Source organism: Scyliorhinus torazame, chromosome 2 (genome assembly GCF_047496885.1).
Source record: "Scyliorhinus torazame isolate Kashiwa2021f chromosome 2, sScyTor2.1, whole genome shotgun sequence".
In the NCBI taxonomy this organism is placed as follows: Eukaryota; Metazoa; Chordata; class Chondrichthyes; order Carcharhiniformes; family Scyliorhinidae; genus Scyliorhinus; species Scyliorhinus torazame.
In genome coordinates, this window is record NC_092708.1 from 354233632 (window position 1) to 354259716 (window position 26085).

General features: G+C 46.0%; 1 protein-coding gene across 1 annotated transcript in view; it reads right to left on the minus strand.

Moving 5' to 3' along the window:
* Positions 1–2919: 2919 nt before the first annotated feature.
* Positions 2920–26085, minus strand: part of dhrs7 (dehydrogenase/reductase (SDR family) member 7) — a 95877-nt gene continuing 72711 nt past the window's right edge. Inside the window, exons 3-8 of the mRNA XM_072491747.1 lie at positions 21577–21729; positions 18091–18197; positions 15739–15978; positions 14206–14328; positions 11629–11844; positions 2920–8764 (exon numbers count right to left, since the gene is read on the minus strand). Of these exons, the coding sequence (XP_072347848.1) occupies positions 8717–8764; positions 11629–11844; positions 14206–14328; positions 15739–15978; positions 18091–18197; positions 21577–21729 (887 nt within the window). The 3' untranslated portion in view covers positions 2920–8716. The remainder of the gene's footprint in view (positions 8765–11628; positions 11845–14205; positions 14329–15738; positions 15979–18090; positions 18198–21576; positions 21730–26085) is intronic.

Consider the following 26085-nt stretch of genomic DNA (forward strand, 5'->3'; position numbering starts at 1 on the left):
CTTTAAATTCTAGTCTTCCTTAGATGTATTAGCTATTTTAGCTCGGCTGCTCTGCCCTGTCCATTTCCCATGGCCGAGCTGACTGTAATCTGACTCCAAACTGCTTGTTCCTTCTCTGCTTCTCTCTCTCCCTCTGAGTTCTGGTTCTCGTTCTGGTTCTGGTTCCTGCTCTGGTCTCTAGGTTTATATATTTTTCTAACAGTTATCTAGTTTTTATGACTTTATTGGAAAGTAACTCCTGATTTTCTTGGGGTTCATGTCCACAGATCTCTGAAGGTTGCCACTCAAGTGGATAGAGCCGTGGCGAAGGCCTATAGTGTGTTAGCGTTTATTAACAGGGGGCTTGAGTTTAAGAGCTGTGGGGTTATGCTGCAACTGTACGTGACCCTGGTGAGACCACATTTGGAGAATTATGTGCAGTTCTGGTCACCTCACTATAGGAAGGATGTGGAAGCATTAGAAAGGGTGCAAAGGAGATTTACCAGGATGCTGCCTGGTTTGGAGGATAGGTCTTATGAGGAAAGGCTGAGGGTGTTAGGGCTTTTCTCTTTGGAGCGGAGGAGGATGAGAGGCGACTTAATAGAGGTTGTTGCTAACTTTTGGTTGGCTCTTAAATGTTGCCCGTTGTATCTTCACTTAATTTGCTCTGTTTCTATAACCTTTGCTCTAGAGTCGCCAGGTAGCTTTATGATACCACCACGAGATTCAAGTTCAAGTACTGATCAATAACTCAACACATCAATTAGTAAGATTCAAATCAAAGCACATTTATTATACACAGTAAATCACTACTCATGCATAAACTCTACTTTCTAGACTATTCCTATCACTAAAAGGCCTATACTTAGCTTCGGACTGGCCCATCAGGTCAGGGGAACAAATGGCCTTTCGTTCAGGTCCTGAGTCTGCAGGATTCAAAAGCTGGTATGGACTGGTAGCTAGGAGCGCCTATCTCGTAGCATGCGTTGACTGGAGACTTACTTGGTTGATGCGGCAGCTTAGACAGTTCACTCTCAAGGGTTGATTCGAGTTGCTGAGTGGCCCTGCCAAGAAGGACGATTTGAACTTGGGGACTCTATAGTCCCCAGGGGCTTCCCCCCCCTTCGGGGCGGACCCTGTACCTGGTTCCAAGTAATTGGACTGCGTTTCAATCACTTGGATCGATTTCTCCAATACTGGAGATGTTCCCTGATCGCTGGGCGGTCCCTGAGTGTCTGTTGGCCTTCCTTTGTCTTGGCTCCTGCTGGCACCGAGGAGTCTGGCTTGACTTTATTCACCTTAAGTGTTTCAATTGTGCCCGGGGATCGCTCATTAATATGAAGATGGCTGCTGGTTTCAGTGCTGTCTGGGCTTTTGCAAGTTCTAATACACAGGATTTCTGGACTTGCTAGTTGTTGCCTGTGTTGGCTGAATTTCCCTGCAGCCTTTGTGGATCTCCATTTCAAGGCGGGAAGTGGCCAACCCAGGTGGCTACAAGGTGTATAAGATGATGAGGGGGATAGATAGAGTGGACGTTCAGAAACTATTTCCTCGGGTGGATGTAGCTGTTACAATGGGGCATAACTATAAGGTTCAGGGTGGGAGATATAGGAGGGATGTCCGAGGTAGGTTCTTTACTCAGAGTGGTTAGAGTGTGGAATGGACTGCCTGCTGTGATAGTGGAGTCGGACACTTTAGGAACTTTCAAGCGGTTATTGGATAGGCACATGGAGCACACCAGAATGACAGTGAGTGGGATAGCTTGATCTTGGTTTCGGACAAGGCTCGGCACAACATCGAGGGCCGAAGGGCCTGTTCTGTGCTGTTCTATGTTCCATGTTCATTGACCACTTCAGGAAACCTGAAAGTTGGACCTTGCCAACCTCCACTCCCAAAGCACTTTATAGATCGGGAGTACCTATTTGACTGGTAGTCATTGTTATAAATGCTGCAGTCAATTTGTGCACATCAAGATGCCATAAATAGCTATGAAATAAATACCAAGATACTCAATTATTTACTAGTACTAATTGAAGGCAAAAATGTTGGCAAGGTTACCAACAGAATTGTGACTTTTTTTAAATTTAGAGTACCCAATTCATTTTTCGAATTAAGGGGCAATTTAGCATGGCCAATCCACCTACCCTGCACTTCTTTTGAGTTGTGGGGGTGAAACCCACGCAAACACGGGGAGAATGTGCAAATTACACACGGACAGTGACTCAGAGCCGGGATCGAACCTGGGGCCTCGGTGCCGTAAGGCTGCAGTGCTACCCACTGCGCAACCGTGCTGCCCTAGAATTGTGACTTTTGACATTCGCTTTAGAAAACAAGACCTTGGTTTTGCAGCCTATTTGAATGAGAGTGCGCCCCCCCCCCCCCCTCAATACTGCAATTCAATGAAGTGTCTTAACTCATCACCATCATAGAATTTCATAGAATTTACAGTGCAGAAGGAGGCCATTCGGCCCATCGAGTCTGCACCAGCTCTTGGAAAGAGCAACCTACCCAAGGTCCACACCTCCACCCTATCCCCATAACCCAGCAACCCCACCCAACACTAAGGGCAATTTTGGACACTAAGGACAATTTAGCATGGCCAATCCACCTAACCTGCACATCTTTGGACTGTGGGAGGAAACCGGAGCACCCGGAGGAAACCCACGCACACACGGGGAGGATGTGCAGACTCCGCACAGACAGTGACCCAAGCCGGAATCGAACCTGGGACCCTGGAGCTGTGAAGCAATTGTGCTATCCACAATGCTACCGTGCTGCCCAAAAACACTAAGATCTGCACAGATGCTTGCGCAAAATCCATCGATATTATTTACCCCGAGAGATTATTTCTATTGTGGCATAGTTTAATGAAATTGTTTAAATCATGGCATACTTACAAATTTGAGCAATGTAGAGCAGATGAAGAAATAAAATCAACCATTTCAAAATTGTCAATTTATTATTGTTGAGGGAAGTGTACATGCTGAATTAACTATTAGTTTCCCTCACAGTAGTCAATTTGTGTAAACAAGATCAGAACCTAAGCCCTTTTATATTCATCACAACCACCTGACACATTTTTCAAATTAAGTGTCTACAAAACAATGAACAGAATGTTAAAAAAAAACATGAACAAATTATTAAACTATTACAATATAATAAAATTAATAACAAGTTTGCATAATTCCCATCAATTTCTTACATTATAAATTTCCAGGTCCACATTCACACTAATTACACACTCTTGCCAGTGCAGATGCTTAGATTTACTATTAGTGGAAAGATATAATTGCAATTTTGCCGAGTATCAGATGTTTATAAATGTGCACAGATAAATTTAGAATGGAATTATGAAAGTAAGACTGAATTCATTTAAAATTGAGTCAGAGTAATGTCAGTGCACCGGGGTCCAATTAACCTCGAGCTTTGACCATGTGCAATGAAGTGCCAGGTGATTGACCGGTTTGCATTAATTAAGTGTAGTATTGAAAAGAAGGGAGTATATCTTTACTGTACTGAAGGATATTCCTTCAAAAAGCAGTATCTTAGTTTTCTTTCTACATTTTCACACTATGGTCTAAATTGAATAACCATTTGGCTATTGTACATGTTACTATTGACTGCCATTTTAAATGTGTAGTTTCCTTACCTCAAATGATGGACCCCGGAGAGTCAGCAGTGGCTTCATGAAGAGAAGCAAATCTAGGCCAATAATGCAATTGGGATCTCTGCTATTTTTTTTTTTAATTTAGAGTACTCAATTCATTTTTTGGATCTCTGCCATTTTAACAGAAAACCATGGAGTCATTCCAATTCCCCAATTTGCCAGTGGCTCATGATGTCCATTCACGGTTCCACAATGCCAATAGATATAATTTGGAAGAAAACTGGAACCCAGGAAGTTCCAAAGCAATGAAGTACTTTTGAAGTATTGTCACTATTGTAATATAGGAAGCCATTATGCTCTGAGGCCACTAGGATGAATATTGTTAACTTAACATTTCCATAAAATAGTTGTGAAACATGGGGCGGGATTCACCGTTTCTGAGACTAAGTGTTGACGCCAATGGAGAATCAGTGGACTTCCATTACAGAAGAATCGGTGCCACACCTGCACCGATTCTGATACTATTAAGGAGCTAGCACATGCGCCATATGGAACACAATCGATTCTAATGAAAAACAGTGCGGGATTCGCCAGGTCCGAGATTGACACTCAGAAGGCTGACAAGCCGCAGCCATTTAAACAATTCTCCCCACACACCATCCCAGCCAACAAGATGGGTGTAAGGAGAGCGGCAACAAGGTTCGCGGACGCAGAACTTGAGGCCCTCTTGGAAGCAGTGGAGGAGAGTAGGGAGACCCCGGCCCGATACGAAGGCTGCCAGCCGCCGCCGTTCATTGTGCCTGGGTGCAGGTGGCAGAGGTGGTCAGGGCCATGGGCAACGTAGTCTGGACCGGTCAGCAGTACACAAAAAACTGCATAACCTCCTCAGGGCAGCCAGGGTGAGTGGGCAGCACTGTGCCCCTGGCACTAACCCCACCCCCCCACACCTATAACCCTACCCCCCCTCCCCCCCCTCTCCCCACACACACACACACACACCCTGGAGGGCAGCCAAACCCCCACCCTGCCCCACATACTGCCATCCATACCAGCCATCATGGCCGGGTGCGCTGGCCACTGAGACCGCCATCTACCCACCCCCTGGGCTGCCTGACTGGCCCCTCACCAGGGCAGAGCAGAGGGCCCTGGAAATGGCCAGCGATCCGGAGGAAAGGGAGGTCGCCAAGGTGGAGCTCGGCCACGGGCGAGGAAGGGAGGCCCTGCTGAGTTGCGGTTCCCCCACGACACGTGTGTCAACACCACTCTCCACATCATCCTCACCCCCACACCACCCTCGCTGCCACCCAACAGCCCACCACCATCACCCCCAGCCCGCGGTCTAATCATTGATTTTGTCTTATCTCGCAGGACCTGCTGGTGATTTGGTGTTCCCCGCCCCCAACCAGTGCCACAGCCGGAGCCCCCCCTGTGGGCCGAGCAGTGATGGGAGCAGCTTGGACACCAGCCCTCCACCCGAGACTCAGGACACACCAGAGTTTGTGTCAGAGGATGACACTGATTTTCTGCAACAGCAATCTCCAACATCCTCCACCATCCCAGAGACACTCACTTCGTTTGGGCATGTTAGTGAAGAGGCTCCTGGGACATTCCCTGGTGCGCACCACACAATTGACCCGGTACAGCAGGTAGAGGTAGGAGCACCCGCGGGGGCGGGCGGTTGGAGGGCAAGCCGATCCCAGGGACTAGCTGCAGTTTCGGGCTTCTGAAACAGACAGTCCCAACTATAGTGGAGCAGCAGTCGCAGAGCCAGGGACTACATGAGGTGTTGTGAGCGAGCATCCAGTGCCTGCAGGCGCATTTGGAGGAGTCCAACCTTGTGCAGGAGCAGGAGGTGGTGCCGACCATGCCTGCCACCCAGGCCAACACCGCGTGGGTGGCGTCCGCAGTCGAGGCATTGGAGGCGACGGTTTCGGCTATGGAACAGCATGCCCGAGGCCTGGGGTATTCTGTGCAGGTGCTGGCCGAGGCCCAGGACAGGGTTGCCGCATCACAGGCAACCATGTTCCAGAGTCACTTGGAAATCGCAGCGGCGTTCCTGAGCGTGGGTCTCATCATGGCAGAGCAGAGAGCCCTGGAAGTGGCCGGCGGCCCGGAGGAAAGGGAGGTCACCAAGGTGGAACTTGGCCATGGGGGAGGACGTGAGGCCCCACTGAGTCACACCAGGCCATCGCTGGGAAAGTCGGCAGCATTGCCCAGGTGCTGGCCAAAGTAGCGCAGAAACAGAGGGAGGTGGCCCAGTCCCAGACGGAGATGGCGCAGTAACTGGCTGATGTGAGACAAACCCGGAAGGTGGTGGCACAGTTGCAGCATGATGTGGCGCAGTCCCAGACAGAGATGGTCCACTCTCTGTAATCCCTGGTTCCCAGCATGCAGATCCTGGTCGAGACCAGAGCCGGCCTCCAGGAACGGCAGTGCCAGGTGGCGGGGGAGCCTCAGGAGCTAGCTCCCCTCACACCCTTCTCCCATGAAGTAGCCCAGGGGCCATTGGACACCTCGAGGGAAGAGCAGGTGATGGGGTGTGTGCCGGTGACTCCCGCAGGGGAGGTTCCAGAACACTGCAGCACCTCGCACTCTTTCTACCCCTCCCTCCGGCGTATCTGGTGGGCAACAGGCAGAACAGCAGCACCACGCCCCCTGGGACACCCGAGCAGCGGCCGGGCCTGTCTAGTCCCGGTTGCCCCAGAAGACGCCCGCCAACAGGGGCCCAGGTCACAGGGCAGATATGACATCAGGCCACCTCCACTCCTGCTGTACCGTCTGGGGAGCTACCTAGACGTAGCCTTAGGGCACATAAGGCCAGAAAAGTAGACACGAGTTAAGTTGGCACAGGTGCAGGGCACAGTTTAGTTATAGGGGCTAGGGCACAAACCTGTCTATATATATTTACAATAAACACCTGTTACCACTGTTACAACCTGCCTTGGTGCTCTGTCTGATGGATGTGAGGGGTGGGCTAGTCTGGGCTTGGCGGGGGCGGGAGGGAAAGGGGCGGATGTTGGGGGGGCGTGGGAATGGTGCAGACCCTGTGGGTGGCCGGTGCTCCCCACCTCTTCTCCCTTCCCCCCACCGACTGTCCCCACCATCGCCATCCCAGGGATTCGATGGGACCATGTGATGGAATGGCCAGCTCGCATGCAGGGATTACCCCGGTGGTGGTGGAAAGTGCTACAGTGGGCAGGAGTTAGACGTTGTCATACGATGCGGAGTAGCAAAGCTCATCGCAGAGCGGGTTGTCATCATCCTCCATTCCACGGACCAGGCGCGTTATTATTGCCAAACCAAGCCCCACCCCATAGTGCGGCAGGTAGGTATCACGGAGGGCTTGCAGCTGGGGGAGCCAGTGGGGGGGGGGGGGGGGGGGAGGAAAGTGAGGGGGTATGGGGTTGGGATGAGGCGTCCGTGCCCCTGGCCGGTCCACCCCCTACTCCCCCTCGTTGGTGAACCTGGAGGCGATCAGAGCGTCCCGTGCGCATTGCCCCTAGCTGATGACTGCAGCGGATAACCTCTGTCACTCAGGAGCCAACCCCTCAGCCGGGGGTGCGTCTCGAATATGTCAGGAATCATTAAGTATGGCAGGATGAAGGCTTTGTGCACATTGCCAAGGTATCGGGCACAGACGTGTATGATGTGCAGCTGATAGTCACACACCAGCTGCTCGTTCATCGAGTGGAACCCCTTTCGGATTGTGTACAGCGGCTTGTTATCTGCAGGCGCCGTTTGGGGGACATGAATCCGGCCGACCACCCCCTGGACCTGGGGCATTGTGGCGATGGCAGCGAACCCCGCTGCCCGGGCATCTTGTTGGGCTCGGTCCACATCGAAGTAGAAGTATTGATTCGCCTGGGCATATAGGGCCTTTGTGACGGCGTGGATGCACCTGTGCACCGAGATCTGCGAGATCCCAGACAGGTCCTCACTCAGCCCCTGAAAGGATCCAATGGCGTAAAGGTTCAAGGTGACCGTGACCTTAATGGCCACCGGGAGAGGGTGTCCTCCCCATACCCCTGCCAGATGGTGACCATTATCTGGCAGATATGTTGCATTGTCTCTCTGTTCAGCCGGAGTCTTCGACGGCATGCCCAATCTAGCAGGTCCTCAAATGACAGGCGGTCCGGTACACGCGATGCCTCATGTGGCACCTCCTCCTCCTCCGCCTGTTGGACAGACGGCTCTAGAACCTGGGTGGCAGCCATCTGCCTCTCTGCTGCCCACTCCGCTGCTGCAGCTTCCTCCTCCTCGAGGAGCTCCCGCTCATACAGCTGCAGGGCATCCCCCAGGGCGGCGACGACTAGCTGGAAGGCCTGTGGGTGTTGCCCTGGGTGGGCCGCCGGTGGGTGGCGTCCGGCTGGGGGTGGGAGTGTGTGGCTCTCTCTCCATCTGCAGCCACCATGCCGGTTTCCAGATTTTTAAAAGCACAAGTGAACCATAGGGAACTCGGCCCATCGGAGACGGAGAATCGCAGAGGCCCTCGAGAATAGGCTCTAATGATATGCGAATGGTGTCTACTGTACATGTGAAAAATGCATTGACGCCGTTTTCGGGGTGATGGAGAATCACGATTTGGTGGCAAATCGCCACCTGCTGCGATTTTGGCATCGGAAGCTATTCTCCGCCCAATCGCATTTCCCGATTTCGGCGTTGGCTCACGGAGAATCTTACCCAGGGTTTTTCAAACTGTGGGTGTCGTCCCGCGAGTGGGTTACAGGCTGGTGTTGGGAGGGTGGTGGAGTGATTGGTCGTGGTGTTCCAGATCGCATGGGAAGCGACCAATGGCTGTGACCGGCTTTTAAATAAAACAATGCAGCCTTCGGCAGGAAGTGACAGCAGAGAGCAGGTCACGCACCTGGCACATACACTGAGGTAATAGAGAAGTAGCATTTATTATAGGGCCTTTCACATCCTCAGTGGCTAGAAGATGTGAAAGGCATTTTATATAAAGATATATATACACACACACACACACACACACACAAGTTCTCTTTTTGATACCTAAGTTTAAACAAAACAGCGAGTGAAAACTATAATGGTCAGTAAACAATGGTGCAATTTCATTAAAAGTAACATTGCTGAAACTTCATTTTCTTTAGCCACATCATTATGGTCACAGTTTCAAGCCGCTTTAACCTTTAGTTCTCCAAAGTAAGAGACATCAGCATCCTGAAATATATGTTTAAAAGACGATCAGCAATGGGAGCTGGAGGCTCGAAAACAAAGGTACTGCTGTATACAATTGTGATGTTTCTAAATCCCAACTGTATACAAGTCTGAGATTATCTACAGACATCAAGTTATCTATCGTTGTGGGCAGGTTTGAGGATGTATGATTTCATGAGCATTATAATCATGTAGGTACTCCCACAGTGCTTATAGGTAGGGAGTTCCAAGATTGCGACACAGTGATGATAAGGAAATGGCAATACATTTCCAAGTCAGGGAACCTACAGGTAATGGTGATGTTCCCATTCACCCTCACCCTTCTAGGTGGTGGATGCTGCAGGTTTTGGGAGCTGGGTCAAGGAAACCTTGCGTGAGTTGAAGTGCATTTTATAGATGGTGTACACTGCAGCCATGCTGCACTGGTGGTGGAGGGAATTGGATGGGATGCCAATCAAGCACCTACTTTGTCCTGGATGATGTCCAGTTTCTCGAGTGTTGCTGGAAGAGCACCCATCAAGGCAAGTGAAGGATATTCCATCCTATTTCTGACATTGTTAATGGTTGAAATGGCAGTTAGGAGGTAAGACACTTGCCATTTAATATCCAATCGCTGACATGTTCTTTCAGCCACAATATTTGAGTAGCTGATCCAGTAAGGTTTGTCAAAGGTGACCCTCAGGATGTTGATGGTGGCAATGCTGTTGAATGTCCAAAGGAAGTGGTTATTCTCTCTTTGGATATAGTCACCACCTGGCACTTGTACGGTGTGAACATTACTTGTTACAGATCAGCTCAAGCCTGAACATTGTCCAAGTCTTCTTGCATGCAAGCACAGACTGCTTCAGTATCTGAGTAATTGTGAATGGAACTTACACTGTGCTATTAACAGCAAACATCCCCTTTTCTAACCTTATGATGGACAAAGGACATTAATGAAATAGGTGAAGAAGATTGGGCCCAGGACATACTCGGCAGAACTGCTGCACCACTCAGCACTGGGACTGAGATGAATAACCACCAAGAACCACAATCATCTTTGTTTGTGCTCGCTATCATTCCAGTCAATGGAGAGTTTTCCTCCAGATTCCCACTGACTTCAACTTTACTGGGGCTCCTTAAAGTCACACTCAGTCAAATGCTGCCTCAATGTCAAGGGAAGTCATTTGTACCTCTTCAGTTCTTTCATACATGTTTGGACTAACGGTGTGATGATGACTGGAGCTGAGTGGCTCTAGCTGAAGCCAAACTGATGTCTAGGTTACTGATGAGTAAGTGTCAGAAAGCAGAGGTAGTTTTAAGTAATCTATATTTATATTTGTGGGTATTATAAATAAGTAATGGCTTTAAGCTAGCTTAATTTTGTGTTACTATGTAAGAAAGGATAGAAACTTTAGTCACCTTCATGTTAAACAAAGATGCCTACATATCTGTGAGCTTTGACCTCTTTAAACTGTGTCTGCATTGTAATTTTTAAAAAAAATTTAGAATGCTCAATTCTTTTTTTTCCAATTAAGGGGCAATTTAGCATGGCCAATTCACTGACATTACACATCTTTGTGTTGTGGGGTGAGACCCACGCAGACATGGGGCGAATGCGCAAGCTCCTCACGGAAAGTAACACGGGGCCGAGATCGAACCTGGTTCGTCGGCGTCGTGAGGCAGCAGTGCTAACCAATGCGCCATCGTGCCACCTCGCCTGCATTGCAATTAAAGGATTTATGACATGAAAACAAAGTGTTTTAAAAAAAGACTAGGTTATTGTTTAACAATGAGGGGCCCACACTGAAAAGCAAAAGCACTTGTGGTTCAGTTGGAACCAGGTATCTGAGAAGAAAGCAGCTCTCATAAAAACTGCCAGCAGAGAGGCAAGACAATGTAGTGGGGCAGAAAGCAAGTCCCAGAAGCTAAAGAGCAGATTGTTATAGAAACCAGCGAATAAAAAGAGAAGTCAAAGGAAGACTGAAGTCAAAGGGACAAAGAACTGTAAAATACTGTTCACTAAGTTAAAGGAAGGGGCAGAGAGAGAATCCCAGTTAAAGACAAGAGCTGAAGGGTGCAGACCTGGTGAAGTTGGCTTGTGAGAATCCAGATATCTGAAGTAATCTTAAGGTTGGTGACACCTTAATACAGCCTGTGAAGAAGTGGTATTCTAATGGTGTGGTTGGGTACCTGAGATATTATGTGAAAGCTTGACTGTATGTGGCAATCCAAAGCAGGGGAATACTGAAAGGAGAGATTAAAACCCTGGAAGTAGGTCCTTGGTGAAGGCATCTGAGAGAAAGCATGTTTGGCAAAAGATTCAAAGGCGTGTTTCTTCGAGACTGGAGTTTGGAAACACTCGTGCGTAAGCCAGAGTTCCAGTGAGACCAGCTGGCTTTAAGTGACAAGTGTCTGGAGAGATTTGATGAGAAATCCACAATAGTTCAATTGAGTGACATCTTCCACTTGATTTCAGGGTGAAGTGTGTCTGACCACAGTTAGACAGCTGGTTTATATGAAATTTGTACTTGCCGTGAATATTATAGTATAAGATATATTTTGTAACTTGTGTTAACCTCAAAGAATCTGTGAAGATATAGGTGGGGTGAAGGAGTATTGTATTATATCCTATCTTTTCTTGTTTAAACGTTTTACCTCTTCTGTTAAATGTTAATTAGGAGTCCTGCAAATCTGTTCATCCATGTCTCTTTAAAAAAGAGTCACAGTCTACTGAGCCAGGGTCCCATTCTGGGATCAGCCTGTCCAGTTGTAACATCAGTTGGGACCGTAACATAAGTCCCGTGTGATAGTGCTGTCAATGACATCTTCCATCACAAAATGGTCTGTTAATATGCACAGATTAATCTTTCCAAAGTTTTACCTACCAGCCCACTTTTCAGGTTTTTGATTCTCTTCACAGAAATCTTGTTTGCAACCAACCAGGCCACGGTGGGAGCATACTGCCAAAGGTAGACATAAAGTAGAATGGGCTGCTCTGAAATCCACAGCTCCTTTAATTCATTTGCCATACCAACCAGCATCAGTCGGACACAACGAGCCGTGGACATTTTGCAGGTTGGTACAGAGGTCTCAGTCACATCCTAAGAAAAGCAATGGCAAGTGTAAAACAAAATAATGACATTTCTGAACTCTCCTGTAGCTCATGTAAACATACCAGACATGCTTCCAGCCTGCCCCAAAAGAAAAAGTCCAATTGAGATAAACCTTGGGGTATTGATTCTCCAATTTGAATTTGTTATGCTTTATATTTACGTAAAAATATACTTCAGTTTACTGATTCATTGAGTCACTAAAGATAAAAACTTACTGGTTCCGTCCTAATATGTTGAACTTTCTCAATATTTTCATTTGAGTGACTATTCAGGGCAGCACAGTGGTGAGCACTGTTGCTTCACAGCACCAGGGTCCCAGATTCAATTCCTGGCTTGGATCACTGTCTGTGCGGAGTCTGCACGTTCTCCCTGTGTCTGCGTGGGTTTCCTCCGGGTGCTCCGGTTTCCTCCCACAAGTCCCGAAAGACGTGCTGTTAGGTAAATTGGACATTCTGAATTCTCCCTCAGTGTATCCGAACAGGCATTGGAATGTGGCGACTAGGAGCTTTTCACAGCAACTTCATTGTAGTGTTACTGTAAGCCTACTTGTGACAATAAAGATTAATTATTAATTAATTAATTTTTATAAATTTAGAGTACCCAATTCATTTGTTCCAATTAAGGGCAATTTAATGTGGCCAATCCACCTACCATGCACATCTTTGGGTTGTGAGGGTGAAACCCACGCAAACACAGGGAGAATGTGCAAACTCCACACAGACAGTGACCCAGAGCTGGGATTGAACCTGGCACCTCGGCGCCGTGAGGCAGCAGTGCTAACCACTGTGCCACCGTGCTGCCCTTTGAAATTATTATTCTAAACATTGTGTGAGTTTTACTTAAAATAATGAAAACATTGATTGAACTTTAAACATAGAAACATAGAAAATAGGAGCAGGAAGAGTCCATTCAGCCCTTTGAGCTGCTCCACCATTCATTATGATCATGGCTGTTCATCCAATTCAATAGCCTTATCCCACCTTCCCCCCATATCCTTTGATTCCCCTTCTCCCCAAGTGCAATATCTACCTGCTTCTTGAAAATGTTATAGTTTGGCCTCAACTGTTTTCTGTGGTAGCGAATTCTACAGGCCGAGGACTCTGGGTGAAGATGTTTCTCCCCATCTCAGTCCTAAATGATCTACCCCGTATCCTCAGACTGTGGCCCCTCGTTCTGGACACCCTGGCCATCATAGCATCTATCCTGTCTAGTCCTGTTAGAATTTTATAGGTTTCTATGAGATTCCCCCTCATTCTTCTGAACTGCAGCTAATAAAATCCGAACTGACTCAATCTCTCCTCATACGTCAGGCCTGCCATCACAGGAATCAGTCTCTGCACTCCCTGTACAACAAGAACATCCATCCTCAGATAAGGAGACCAAAACCGCACATAATATTCCAGGTGTGGCACTACCAAGGCCCTGCAGAAAGACATTCCTGCTCCTGTACTCAAATGCTTTCGCCATGAAGGCCAACTTACCATTTGTCTTCTTTACCACCTGCTGCACCTGCATGCTTACCTTCAGCAACTGGTGTACGAGGACACCCAGGTCTCGTTGAAAATTCCCCTCTCCTAATTTATAATGATGTGGAGATGCCGGCGTTGGACTGGGGTGAGCACAGTAAGACGTCTTACAACACCAGGTTAAAGTCCAACAGGTTTGTTTCGATGTCACTAGCTTTCGGAGCGCTGCTCCTTCCTCAGGTGAATGAAGAGGTATGTTCCAGAAACATATATATAGACAGATTCAAAGATGCCAGACAATGCTTGCAATGCGAGCATTAGCAGGTGATTAAATCTTTACAGATCCAGAGATGGGGTAACCCCAGGTTAAAGAGGTGTGAATTGTGTCAAGCCAGGACAGTTGGTAGGATTTCGCAGGCCAGATGGTGGGGGATTCATGTTGCATTACATTTATCCCCCACCATCTGGCCTGCGAAATCCTACCAACTGTCCTGGCTTGACACAATTCACACATCTTTAACCTGGGGTTACCCCATCTCTGGATCTGTAAAGATTTAATCACCTGCTAATGATCGCATTCCAAGCATTGTCTGGCATCTTTGAATCTGTCTATATATATGTTTCTGGAACATACCTCTTCATTCACCTGAGGAAGGAGCAGCGCTCCGAAAGCTAGTGACATCGAAACAAACCTGTTGGACTTTAACCTGGTGTTGTAAGACTTCTTACTAATTTATAATAATCTGCCTTGCCATTTTTGCTGCCGAAGTGGATAACCTCACATCTATCCAAATTAACCTTTACATTAAATTATTATACAGTGTAAAAAATAATTCTTGGATATACTGCACTAGTGACTCTGGTAAATGATACATCCTTTTACCTTATATAGCTCTTCGGCAAAAGCATTTTTCACAATATTAGAGTGGACTAGTCCTGGACAAACAGTGCTGATTATGATGCCTGGATAACTAGCAAGCTCTGGTCGAAGGGAATTAAAAAATCCCTAGAAAAGAAAATACAGGATAGGATCAACATGTGTGCTGTGTATGATACAAGTGATGGTCTTACCATCATTAAACTATTTCTATTATTTTTAATTATATTATTCCACGTGATGTTATGCTTAGCAGTGCTTATGCCCAAGGAGTAAGAATGTTCCTATGAATTCTAAACAAAAAAACATGATTAATAATTTGTTATTTCATATGATTTAAATAAACCCTGAATCTGCTTTTAACTTCTGAGAATTTGCTGCTGAAAGTCACATCCCAAAACCTCTCAGATTTTGGTATTGTTGGTGCTCGTGATTCAGGCATGATGACATTGGGAGCGATCTAACGGAAAGGTTTCTAAGTGTCATTTGTGAACCGTTTTGCTGGGAGTTTGTCGTCAGCTCTGTAGGCAAGTTCTCCACTGCTCTTCGTCACTTTTTTGGGCCTTTGAGAGTTTCTCCCCGATCAAGCACACACTTAGAATTATTTTCATCACTGGGGAGCTGAAATCGGTGGCCAGACCGGTTCCTCAGAGATCAGGTCACCATTTTGAAAGGAGACATTTGTGTGGACCAGTAGTGAATGGCACCCGGCTGGGGACTCCTTAGGGTGGCTGGGAGATGCCGGGAGCCTGGTAGACCCCGGGTGAGTATGCCTAAGTGGCTTTAAAACTGAATTAGGTGCACAAGAAGTAAGAATCCCATTGGGGTGGGATCCCTATCGCAACACCTCGTGAGGTCGGGATAGATCTCGCAATGCGTACTGGCTGCCGGGAAGCCTGCAGGAGACCACTTCCAGTCGCATTACGCCCGCCGGTAGATTGCGCCCATTATTTATGTAATGTTCAGCATACTGAAACTAGTAAAGGTCACAGAGGATTTGGCACTCTTCAGGTCATCGTTGGAGGGATTCTTTTTAAAACAGACCCCAGTGTGTGAAAAAATCCAGGAATTTATACTTTAAATTAGTTTTTAAAGCTTTTTTTTTCCCAATTAAGGGGCAATTTAGCATGGCCAATCCACCTAACCTGCACATCTTTGGGTTGTGGGGGCGAGACCCACACAAACACGGGGAGAATGTGCAAACTCCACATGGGCAGTGACCTGGGCCAGAGGATGAACCTGGGGCCAAGGACGAACCCGCACTACTAACCACTGCATCACCGTGCCACCCATTTTAAAAAAGTTTAATGATGCATAAAAATATGATGCAGTTTTCCTGATCAGAGGTATAACGATCCCACAACTTTTGTACATCTTAGGATTTAAATAAATGGCTGCATTCTAAAAAAATAAATGCAGCTCAATACAGGGCAGAATATGAAAAGAGCCATGCTATCCAAAATCAAATAGAAGAATAAAGGTCAATTAGATAAGTTTGTGAATACTAAAATAATTAGTGAACACAATTAAATCACCTACTTGAACAGCATGTTTACTACTTGCATAACCTGTAGAAACTGGTGCAGCGACAAGGCCTGCCAAGCTACTGACAGTAACTATTTGTCCTTTCTCCTGCTTGATCATGTACAGTAACACACACTTGGTCAGTGAGACTGTACCAAAGAAGTTCAGTTGCATTATAGCTCTATAAACATCAAGATTTGTGTCCAGGAATAGGGAGCGTTGGGAACGTCCAGCATTGTTGACCAAAATGTCAATCTGGAAAAAAATCCAAGAAATATTAAACCAGTGGCAGAAACGTTTTTATGATGATTTCATGGGTTTTCAAACTTTTTATTAATTCATTCTTGAGATGTGGGCGACACTACCTAGGCCAGCATTTATGGCACATCCCTAATTGCCCTTGAAAAGTTGCTGGTGAACTGCACTCTTGAACTACTGCCATCTCTGTGGCATAGGTACTCCCACAATGCTGTGGGGGGGGGGGGGGGGTGTTCCAGGGTTTTGACGCAGTGGCCATGAAGAAATTGTGATATATTTCCATGTCAGATGGTGTGTAGCATGGAGGGGAACGTCTAGGTGGTGTTGTTCCCCTGCATCTACTGCCTTTGTCCTTTTAGATGGTAGCAGGTATGGGTTTGGAGGGTGCTGTCTAAGGAGGCTTGATGAGTTTCTGCAGTGCAGCTTGTAGATGGTACACCCTGTTGCTACTGTGCATCAGTGATGGAGGGAGTGAATTTGTTAAGGGAAGGTCATGTTTGACAAATTTAATCGAATTATTTGAGGAGGTAATCAGGAGTGTTGATGAGGTTAATGCATTCGATGTCCATATGGACTTTAGCAAGGCTTCTGATGAGGTCCCTCATGGCAGTCTGGTCAAGAAGTGGCACACCGGATCTTAAACTGCTTGAGAGACAGTAAGAAAAGTGAGATGATAGAGGGATGTTTCTGTGACTGGAAATCTGTTTCTAGTGGGGTACTGCAGGGCTCAGCGTTGGGGTCCTTGCTATTTGTGGTGTACATTAATGATTTGGACTTAAATGTAAGGGGGACAATCAAGTAGTTCGCGGATGACACAAAAATTTGTAAGGTGGTAAATAGTGAGGAGGATAACTGTAGTTTGCAGGAGAATATCAATGGACTGATCAGGTGAGCAGGACAGTGGCAAATGGAATTCAACCCAGTAAAGTGTGAGGAGGGCTAACAAGGCAAAGGATTACATTGTGAATGGTTGGACCTTGGAAAGTATGAAGATCAGACGGACCTTGAAGTGCATATTCACAGATCCCTGAAGGTGGCAGGGCAGGTAGGTAAGATGGTTACAAAGACATATGGGATACTTGCCTTTATTAGCCATGGCATAGAATACAAGAGAATGGAGGTTATCCTGGAACTGTATAAAGCACTGGTTAGCCCACAACTGGAGTACTGTATGTAATTCTGGTCACCACATTATAGGCAGGACGTGGTTGCACTGGAGAGGATGCAGCGGAGATTTACCAGGATGCTGCCTGGGCTAGAGGGTCTGAACTGTGAAGAAAGATTGAATAAGTTCCTTGAAGCAGCGAAGGCTGAGGAGACCTGACAGACGTGCACAAGATTGTCATATGTAAATATATTATAATGATGTTCACAACGTTGAACGTTGAGATTCCCATTACGCTACTGGTAGGGGCAATCGTGTAACACTTTTATGTTGGTATGAAACATGATTTGGACCTCTCTTGAGCATTTCCTCTATCGCCAAACCCAACCAAAAAGAATCGAAGTGGAAAGGCTCTCCCTCACTTACAACAGCTTCTTGGGACAGTTTTTAAAAAAAAACAAAACCGTGAGCTCTAATTTTGGGTTTCTCTACATAAAATAGTAATGGCAATTGGAATGTAAAAATGTTCCAAACAAGCGTTTGCTTACTTGACAAGGCCACTGATAAGACAACTTCACATTTAAGTTGAAATGATAAAGGCTGAAATGAGTTACTTTTACTGTAGCATTAATTTCTCCTCCTTTCCAGAAAGAAAGTCAGAAAATCTCATGAAAGCTGGAAACCATTAGTTCATATCTCATTTTTTGCTGTGAACAGCACTCAAAGGTAATGACAGAATACAGACCTATCTATGCAAAAAGAGTGAGAAGTCGAAAGGGCATGCTGCCAAACAAAGAAACAGCATTTGCAGCCATGAATATATTCGAACTGCAAACAAAACAATTTGCTGTTCTTCCATTCAGTTAACTATCATGAATAAAAAAGCCAGTTTCATCACTGAAATGTAAAGTCATTTTTTCACATTATATTCATTTATTATTTGAAAGGTGCAACAGCTTTATGGTTTTATTCTTTTAATAATGGATAATCATTAGGAAACTTACTTTACCAAAGTGCTGGATAACGCTTTTTGTTGCAACCTCATGGGAACTGCTTTCAGTTAGGTCGAGTAGCAGGACAAGAATATCCTTTTCTTGTAGCTTGCTATGATCTGCAAAACAAGTCATACAGTCACAAAGGAAATACTAAAACAATCCGAACTGTTTCTCAACCCAGTCGATTTCTTTCTTTTGTTTTTTAAGTTTTACTACAGCCGGAACTTTCCAGCCCCGTGGCAGGATTTTCCATGGCAAAGCTGGCCGGTGATGGGATCTTGCGGTCCTGCCAAAGTCTACGCCGTTTTGCATAACTTGCCCATCCCGCCTACAGGGACTCTCGTCTTTTTCAATGTCTTGTACAGTGTTTAGATTTTTTTTAATTAAATTTTTTTTTAATTCTCCTTTTTCACATTTTCTCCCACATTTACATCCATCAAAAATAAACAATAATCAGCAAGATATGTCAGTCCCCATAATAACAACGAATCCATCTACCCACCAACCCCCAAACCTCAACCCGCGTGTTTACATAAACAAATGACAAAAAGGAATCAGGGATTACCTGTAGTCACCCTTAATCTTACATAACCCCCCCACCCCCACCCCCCCCAGGTCCCCAGCTCCTCCCGTCCACTGCCTCTTGTAAAACTCCTCCTCCCAACCTCGGTTCCTTCCCCCCAACTTTCCACCCCGGCTAGACCACTCGGACCCTGTTCTGCCAGGCTCCGATGGCCGCAGCCCCTCCCCCCACCTCACTCCCGTTCACTGGCCGGCTTAAACCGGCCAGCGTGGAGGCCCCCGCCCGGGCCCCTTTCCCACTTGCCCGGCCCTAGGAAAGCCCAAAGATCCCCTTTTAGCACACAAACCCCGCATATCCACCTACACCCCAAAGAACCCTAATTTTGAGTGACAGTCCCGTCCCTTCCCTTGTCCAAATATATACCACATTGGCTCCTTTAGTCTCTACACCCGCGCGCAGTGATACAAAAAGAAGAAAATACAGTCATGAGGTTACATCGGCACATGGCCATTCCTCAATTTGTCAGTTCTGCCACAGTCCTACTGCTTTCGCAAACTCCTCCGCTGCTTCCACCGTTCCAAAATAAAAGTCCCTGAGCTTATAAGTCACCCTCAGCTTCGCTGGATATACAATGCCGCACCGCACCTTGCTAATGTACAGTGCCCTCTTCACCCGGTTGAAGGCAACCCGCCTCCTTGCCAGCTCCACCGTAAAGTCCTGGTATACACGTATACCAGCTCCAGCCCAGTGCACCACCCGCTTCTGCTTGGCGCAGCTCAGGACCTTCTCCTTCACACTGTACCTACGGAAGCACAGAATCACTGTCCTTGGCGGCTCACTCGCCTTTGGTACAGGCCTCCACGACCGATGAGCCCGATCCAGTTCATATCGGGAGGGATCCTCCCCCTCCCCCAATAGGTTTGCCAGCATCGCGGCAAAATACTCAGTCGGCTTCGGTCCTTCAACTCCTTCGGGCAGCCCCACAATCCTCAAATTCTGTCGCCTGGATCTGTTTTCCAGGTCTTCCATTTTTCCTCGCAGATCCTTGTTAGTGTCACCTTCCGCATCTCTTTCCCCATCGAGGCAAGTTGATCACCGTGCTGCAATAACGTCTCCTCCACTTCCTTCAGCGCCTCCCCTTGCTCTCGCACCTCCGCCACTGCGATCGCCACCTCCGTCCTCACCGGGGAAACCGCCTCCTCCACCAGAACACTCAAAACCTCCCTCATCTCCTTCCTCACCGTCTCCATGCATTTCGCAATCTGCGCCAACTGCTTTTCAAATTCCACAGCCATCACCTTAGTTATTTCTTCAGCCGTAAGCACTGCGGCCTCCCCTGGTGCTCCAGCCTCCATTTTCCTTGGTGACCCCGCGGTGACCTTTCCACTCCCCGACGGACCTTCAGCTGTTTTTTTTTTTCAGCCGTTTTTTTGCTCACCCTCGACATTTTTCTTTGTTTTTTTTTTACAGTGTTTAGATTGCAAATTAAATTGTACATTTAAAATAGGCTTTCTTTGCAGAGGTCAAAAAGGGGTGGAGTAATTAAGAGGGGTATTCCACAGAAATCTTTAATCTTCCCAAAAGAAATCAAAGTTCCCGAGTGGGCGCATTTAGCCACGTGTTTTCTGGCACTCGCAGTGCCGAGAAACAAATGGCTATTCAACTGGACTTGCTTTCAATAAGAGGACTAAAGGGGGATTGCGTGGCTGAGGTTGTACATATCCCTGTTTTATACAATGGGGAGCTCGGCTCGCCGGAACTCTCTGTTGTAGTGAGAGATCGGGACACCATTTTTAAATAGCACCCCGATCTCTGAGGCCCACAAAAAAAATCCCCGACCTCTCCCCAGCCTGAACTTAACACTCACGGCGGGTGACCCTGGCCTGATCGCACGCGCGCAAAAAATGCCCTGTGTGAGTGTTGGGTGGAGGTACGAGGGGACCGGGGACCCTCCCCTAGTGTGTTCGGGTTGGGGGGGGGGGGAAAGAGGGGTGGTTTGGGGGTCACTTTGCGGGCCTCAGAGATCATAATGCCACATAAAAATGGCATCCTGATATCTCGCTACACTGGGGACTTCTGGCAAGCAGAGCTCCCCAGTTTACAAAACAAGGGTGCATGCGACCTCACTTCTGCGTTCCCTGCTGAGGCCCCTTTTACAACGCGAGTCGCTGTGAGCGCCGGGAAACATATGGCTAAATGCTCTCGCTATGGGACTTGTCCCCAATTAGTTGAATCGAGCCCATAACCTGCCTTAACCCAAGTTCTTTTAATAACATTACTCCAACATTCATGTAATGCAATATATATATAAATTTCCGACATTCATCACACTAGCAACTAGATCAAGAGGGATATTGACAGCCTTCTTTTTAAAAATAAATTTAAAGTACCCAATTAATTTTTTCAAATTAAGGGGTAATTTAGCATGGTGAATCCACCTAGCCTGCACATTTTTGGGTTGTGGGAGCGAACCCCACGCAAACACGGGGAGAATGTGCAAACTCCACACGGACAGTGACCCAGAGCCGGGATCGAACCTGGGACCTCGGCGCTGTGAGGCAGCAGGGCTAACCCACTTCGCCACCGTGCTGCCCCTTGACAGCCTTCTTGAGCAAACCTGATGCTTGGGCTAAAAGATTTGAATAATGGAATTGTAGAATATATTGAAAAATGAAGAGAGGTCTGGACTTTCCAGTGAAGGAAAAAGAGATAAATTGTGAACCCAGAACACACTTTTCTGAGTATATTCATTGTGTGGTGCTCACTATATATGTTGAATAACTTTTGAAATCATTGCATACCCCTGCAGTTTCATTTCAAATTGTTTCGGCTCCTAAACTTACGAAAAATAGGATTTTCGTAAGGATTGCAAACTGCATATTAGTAATTTAATTTTCTGCAGTTTATTTTTCTAAATCTACTCTTCCACTAATCCACAGTTATGATCATTAAAAACATTTTTACTTACTTACCAAGGCAGTTTTGTTTCACTCGTTGCAGTTCAGCTTCTCTCCTAGCAGATAACACTAATGAAGCTCCTAATTTTGCGAGCTGATATGCTAACTCTTCTCCAATTCCAGAAGAGGCTCCTGTTATCCATATTACTTTCTTGAAGAGTTTGTCTTCTATTGAATATTAAATACACAATATTTTATCAATTTATTCCTTACAGTATCAAAAGACCGTTCACAAATTCATTTTTGGCCAAGCTCTATGTCTTAATGATGTTTCAGGTGGTGCCTCGATTTTTGATTGACAACGTCTATTTTTTTGGATGTAAAAGGGGTGTTCTTGATTGGAAAATAGAGTAAGCATCTACTGTGCCAGTACTCTGTTTACCTTTTCTCCGTTGCAATTCCATAGATGGCTTCTGATGTACTGCAGGAAAAGGCTGCCAATTTGTGAACATGTAAATCAGTGTATAATAATGTCACAATGCCAAACAACCAACTTCTCATGACTTCCAACCATGTTGCACTGTTTCCTTTATTTGATAAGTTAAGCTAGGTATTCGGGATTATTAGACACTGAGATTCAAATAGACCTCTGTTTAAACATATGAGGATTGAGACTATAACAATCATCAGGACATCGCTGAAGTTTCTTTCGTTTTCCTTATTATCTTGTAAATGCTGCCATTTTTCAATTCTGCTGCCATAATGCCATACAGGAGAATTCTCAACGGAACAGTCAATTTAGTGGTAATTTTGCCAGGGTTCATTCCTGGCATGAGTCCTATTTCAATTTTTGGAACTCAGCTTGCTGCTAGTGAAATGGTGCAGCAGGAACAAGACCCAACAATGACCCCGTATTTGGTTCCTTTTTGAAGAACGAGGGAATTCAGTGCTGGTCAATCTGCATTTCAGAGATTGGCACCTATCTGCCTATATCCCAGAGTTGCATATGTATCCACTAGTCCAAAGTGTATTGCATATGGGGGCTACAATTCACCAAGGAAACGGAGTTATTACCAAATGCTGTAACTGGAGCAGCAGCTAAACCTCATCATAGCCATACTGCTCTTGGCTGTTAAAATGACAATCACACTCAAATAACATGCATTAGCATCCTTTTAAATTGCTACTGCAGATAGATATTTTGGAATACCTGCACTGCAGAAACGTGGGAGGTAAATCATATTTCACTTGAGCACCATTTTTCCGATGGTGTGAGCGAGATCCAATATTTTACAGAAATTGTTACGGGCTATTGATTGCACCTACATGGTTCTATATGCTGCATCAGACAACATCAGCATCTACATGAAGGAACAAAGGATTTCAATCTCTCTATTCATCCCAGCTGTAACCGTCAGCATCATAATGCAAATGAAAGCCTTCCTACCCAGAAGGCATCACAATGCTTTCATTGAAAGCAGTCGAGAGTCCTGGCAATATATGGTCATGTGAAACAACTCTGGGCAGCGCTTTGGGAATTGAAATTTAACCTCCACAGCTGTGGTTAATGACACCTCTGCAGCCTCCCAAGATGCTAGTTGAACACAGATATAATGAACTATATAACTTCACTAACAAGCACACTATTGGAATGCTGAAGCAGCATTTCAGTTGCCTGGATTGTACTGGAAGTGTCCTTCAGTATAATCCGAAATATTGCTGAATATTACATAATTTTTCACTTCAAAGAGGTATTTTCCTGGAAGCATTACAGAAAGAAGGCTCCAGGATTCAGAAGGGAGACCTCCAAAAACAAGTGGAACAGCACAAAGCATACTGGTGCTTTTTTCCTGTATTAATATTCAAGAGTGTTGAACAAATAATGCAGAGAGAAAGAAATTGAATTCAGTTTCATAAATCTGAAAATGTAAAACAAAATGGCTGCTGTCAATAAACATAGCCGCAAAGCTTTGAATTTTCAGAAGAAAACTGTTCCTTGATGTCCTCAGGGAAGGAAACCTGCCAGTCTGGTCTCTTTCTAAGTATTGTATCATCCTAAGGAACTATTAACTGCCATTTAAGTCAGCTGACCAAGGAAACATGGTTCAGCAGGCCATTCAAGGGGAGGGAGTAAATAGGCAAGTTGTAGTTGTAGGGGATTCTATTATCAGGGGGATAGATAGTATCCTTTGTGAGCAGAATAAAGAGTCCCGCATGGTATGTTGCCTGCCCGGTGCTAGGGTGCGGGACATCTCTGACCGGTTTGAAAGGATACTGGAGAGGGAGGGGGAGGATCCAGTTGTTGTGGTCCATGTCGGTACCAACAACATAGGCAAGTCTAGGAAGGTGGACCTGTTTAGAGATTATAAAGAGCTAGGATTCAAATTAAAAAACAGGTCCTCAAGGGTCATAATCTCCGGATTACTGCCCGAGCCACGTGCAAATTGGCATAGGGAGGCAAGAATAAGGGAAGTTAATACGTGGCTGAAAGAGTGGTGTGGGAAAGAGGGGTTCCTTTTCATGGGACACTGGTTTCAATTTTGGGGCAGGGGGGACCTATACCGTTGGGATGGTCTCCACCTGAACCAAGATGGGACCAGTGTTCTGGCGAAAAGAGTAAATAGGGTGGTCAATAGGACATTAATCTAGAGATTGGGGGGGGGGAAAAGGCAAGTCAGGGAACCAAGAGGTGAAGTAATCAGTGGGAAGCGTAGCTGCTAGGAATACAAAAAAGCACAAAAAGACAGAACTCAGGAGAGGTTACAATAGTCCCCATCTCACAAAATATGACACAGTGTATGGAAAGGCTCAGTAAACCAAGGTCCACCACACTAAGAAAACAAAAAGGGATGGTCAATAGAGAATGAGAGGTGCTATATTTAAATGCGCGCAGTGTACGGAACAAGGTAGATGAGCTTGTGGCCCAGATTGTGACTGGCAGGTATGATGTGGCAGGCATCACAGAGACGTGGTTGCAGGGGGTTCAGGACTGGCATTTAAACATCCAGGGATTGACAACCTATCGAAAAGACAGAGAGGTAGGCAGAGGGGGCGGGGTTGCCTTGTTAATTAGGAATGAAATTAAATCAATAGCACTAAACGACATAGGGTCAGATGATGTGGAGTCTGTGTGGGTAGAGTTGAGGAACCACAAAGGCAAAAAAAACATAATGGGAGTCATGTACAGGCCTCCTAACAGTGGTCAGGACCAGGGCACAAAATGCACCACGAAATAGAAAGGGCATGTCAGAAAGACAAGGTCACAGTGATCATGGGGGACTTCAATATGCAGGTGGACTGGGTAAATAATGTTGCCAGTGGACTCAAAGAAAGGGAATTCATTGAATGTTTACAGGAAGGCTTTTTGGAACAGCTTGTGATGGAGCCCACGAGGGAACAGGCCATTCTGGACTCATGTAATGAGCCAGACTTGATTAAAGATCTTAAAGTAAGGGAACACTTAGGAGGCAGTGATCATAATATGGTAGAATTCAGTCTGCAATTTGAAAGAAAGAAGGTAAAATCAGATGTAAAGGTGTTACAGTTAAATAAAGGTAACTCCAGGGGCATGAGGGAGGAACTGACGAAAATCGACTGGGAGCAGAGCCTAGTGGGAAAGACAGTAGAACAGCAATGGCAGGAGTTTTTGGGAGTAATTGAGGACACAGTACAGAGGTTCATCCCAAAGAAAAGAAAGGTTATCAGAGGGGGGATTAGGCAGCCATGGCTGACAAAGGAAGTCAGGGAATGCATCAAAGCAAAAGAGAAAGCCTATAATGTGGCAAAGAGTAGTGGGAAGTCAGAAGATTGGGAAGGCTACAAAAACAAACAGAGGATAACAAAGAGAGACATAAGGAAAGAGAGGATCAAATATGAAGGTAGGCTAGCCAGTAACATTAGGAATGATAGTAAAAGTTTCTTTAAATACATTAAAAACAAACGGGAGGCAAAAGATGACATTGGGCCGCTCCAAAATGACGCTGGTAATCTAGTGATGGGAGACAAGGAAATAGCTGAGGAACTAAATAAGTACTTTGCGTCAGTCTTCACAGTAAAAGACATGAGTAATATCCCAACAACTCAGGAGAGTCAGGGGGCAGAGTTGAATATGGTAGCCATCACAAAGGAGAAAGTGCCAGAGAAACTAAGAGGTCTAAAAATTGATAAATCTCCAGGCCCAGATGGGCTACATCCTAGAGTTCTAAAGGAGATAGCTGCAGAAATAGTGGAGGCGTTAGTTATGATCTTTCAAAAGTCACTGGAGTCAGGGAATGTCCCAGAGGATTGAAAAATCGCTGTTGTAACCCCCCTGTTCAAGAAGGGAACAAGAAAAAAGATGGAAAATTATAGGCCAATTAGCCTAACCTCGGTTGTTGGCAAGATTCTAGAATCCATCATTAAGGATGAGATTTCTAAATTCTTGGAAATGCAGGGTCGGATTAGGACAAGTCAGCATGGATTTAGTAAGGGGAGGTCGTGCCTGACAAACCTGTTAGAGTTCTTTGAAGAGATAACAAATAGGTTAGACCAAGGAGAGCCAATGGATGTTATCTATCTTGACTTCCAAAAGGCCTTTGATAAAGT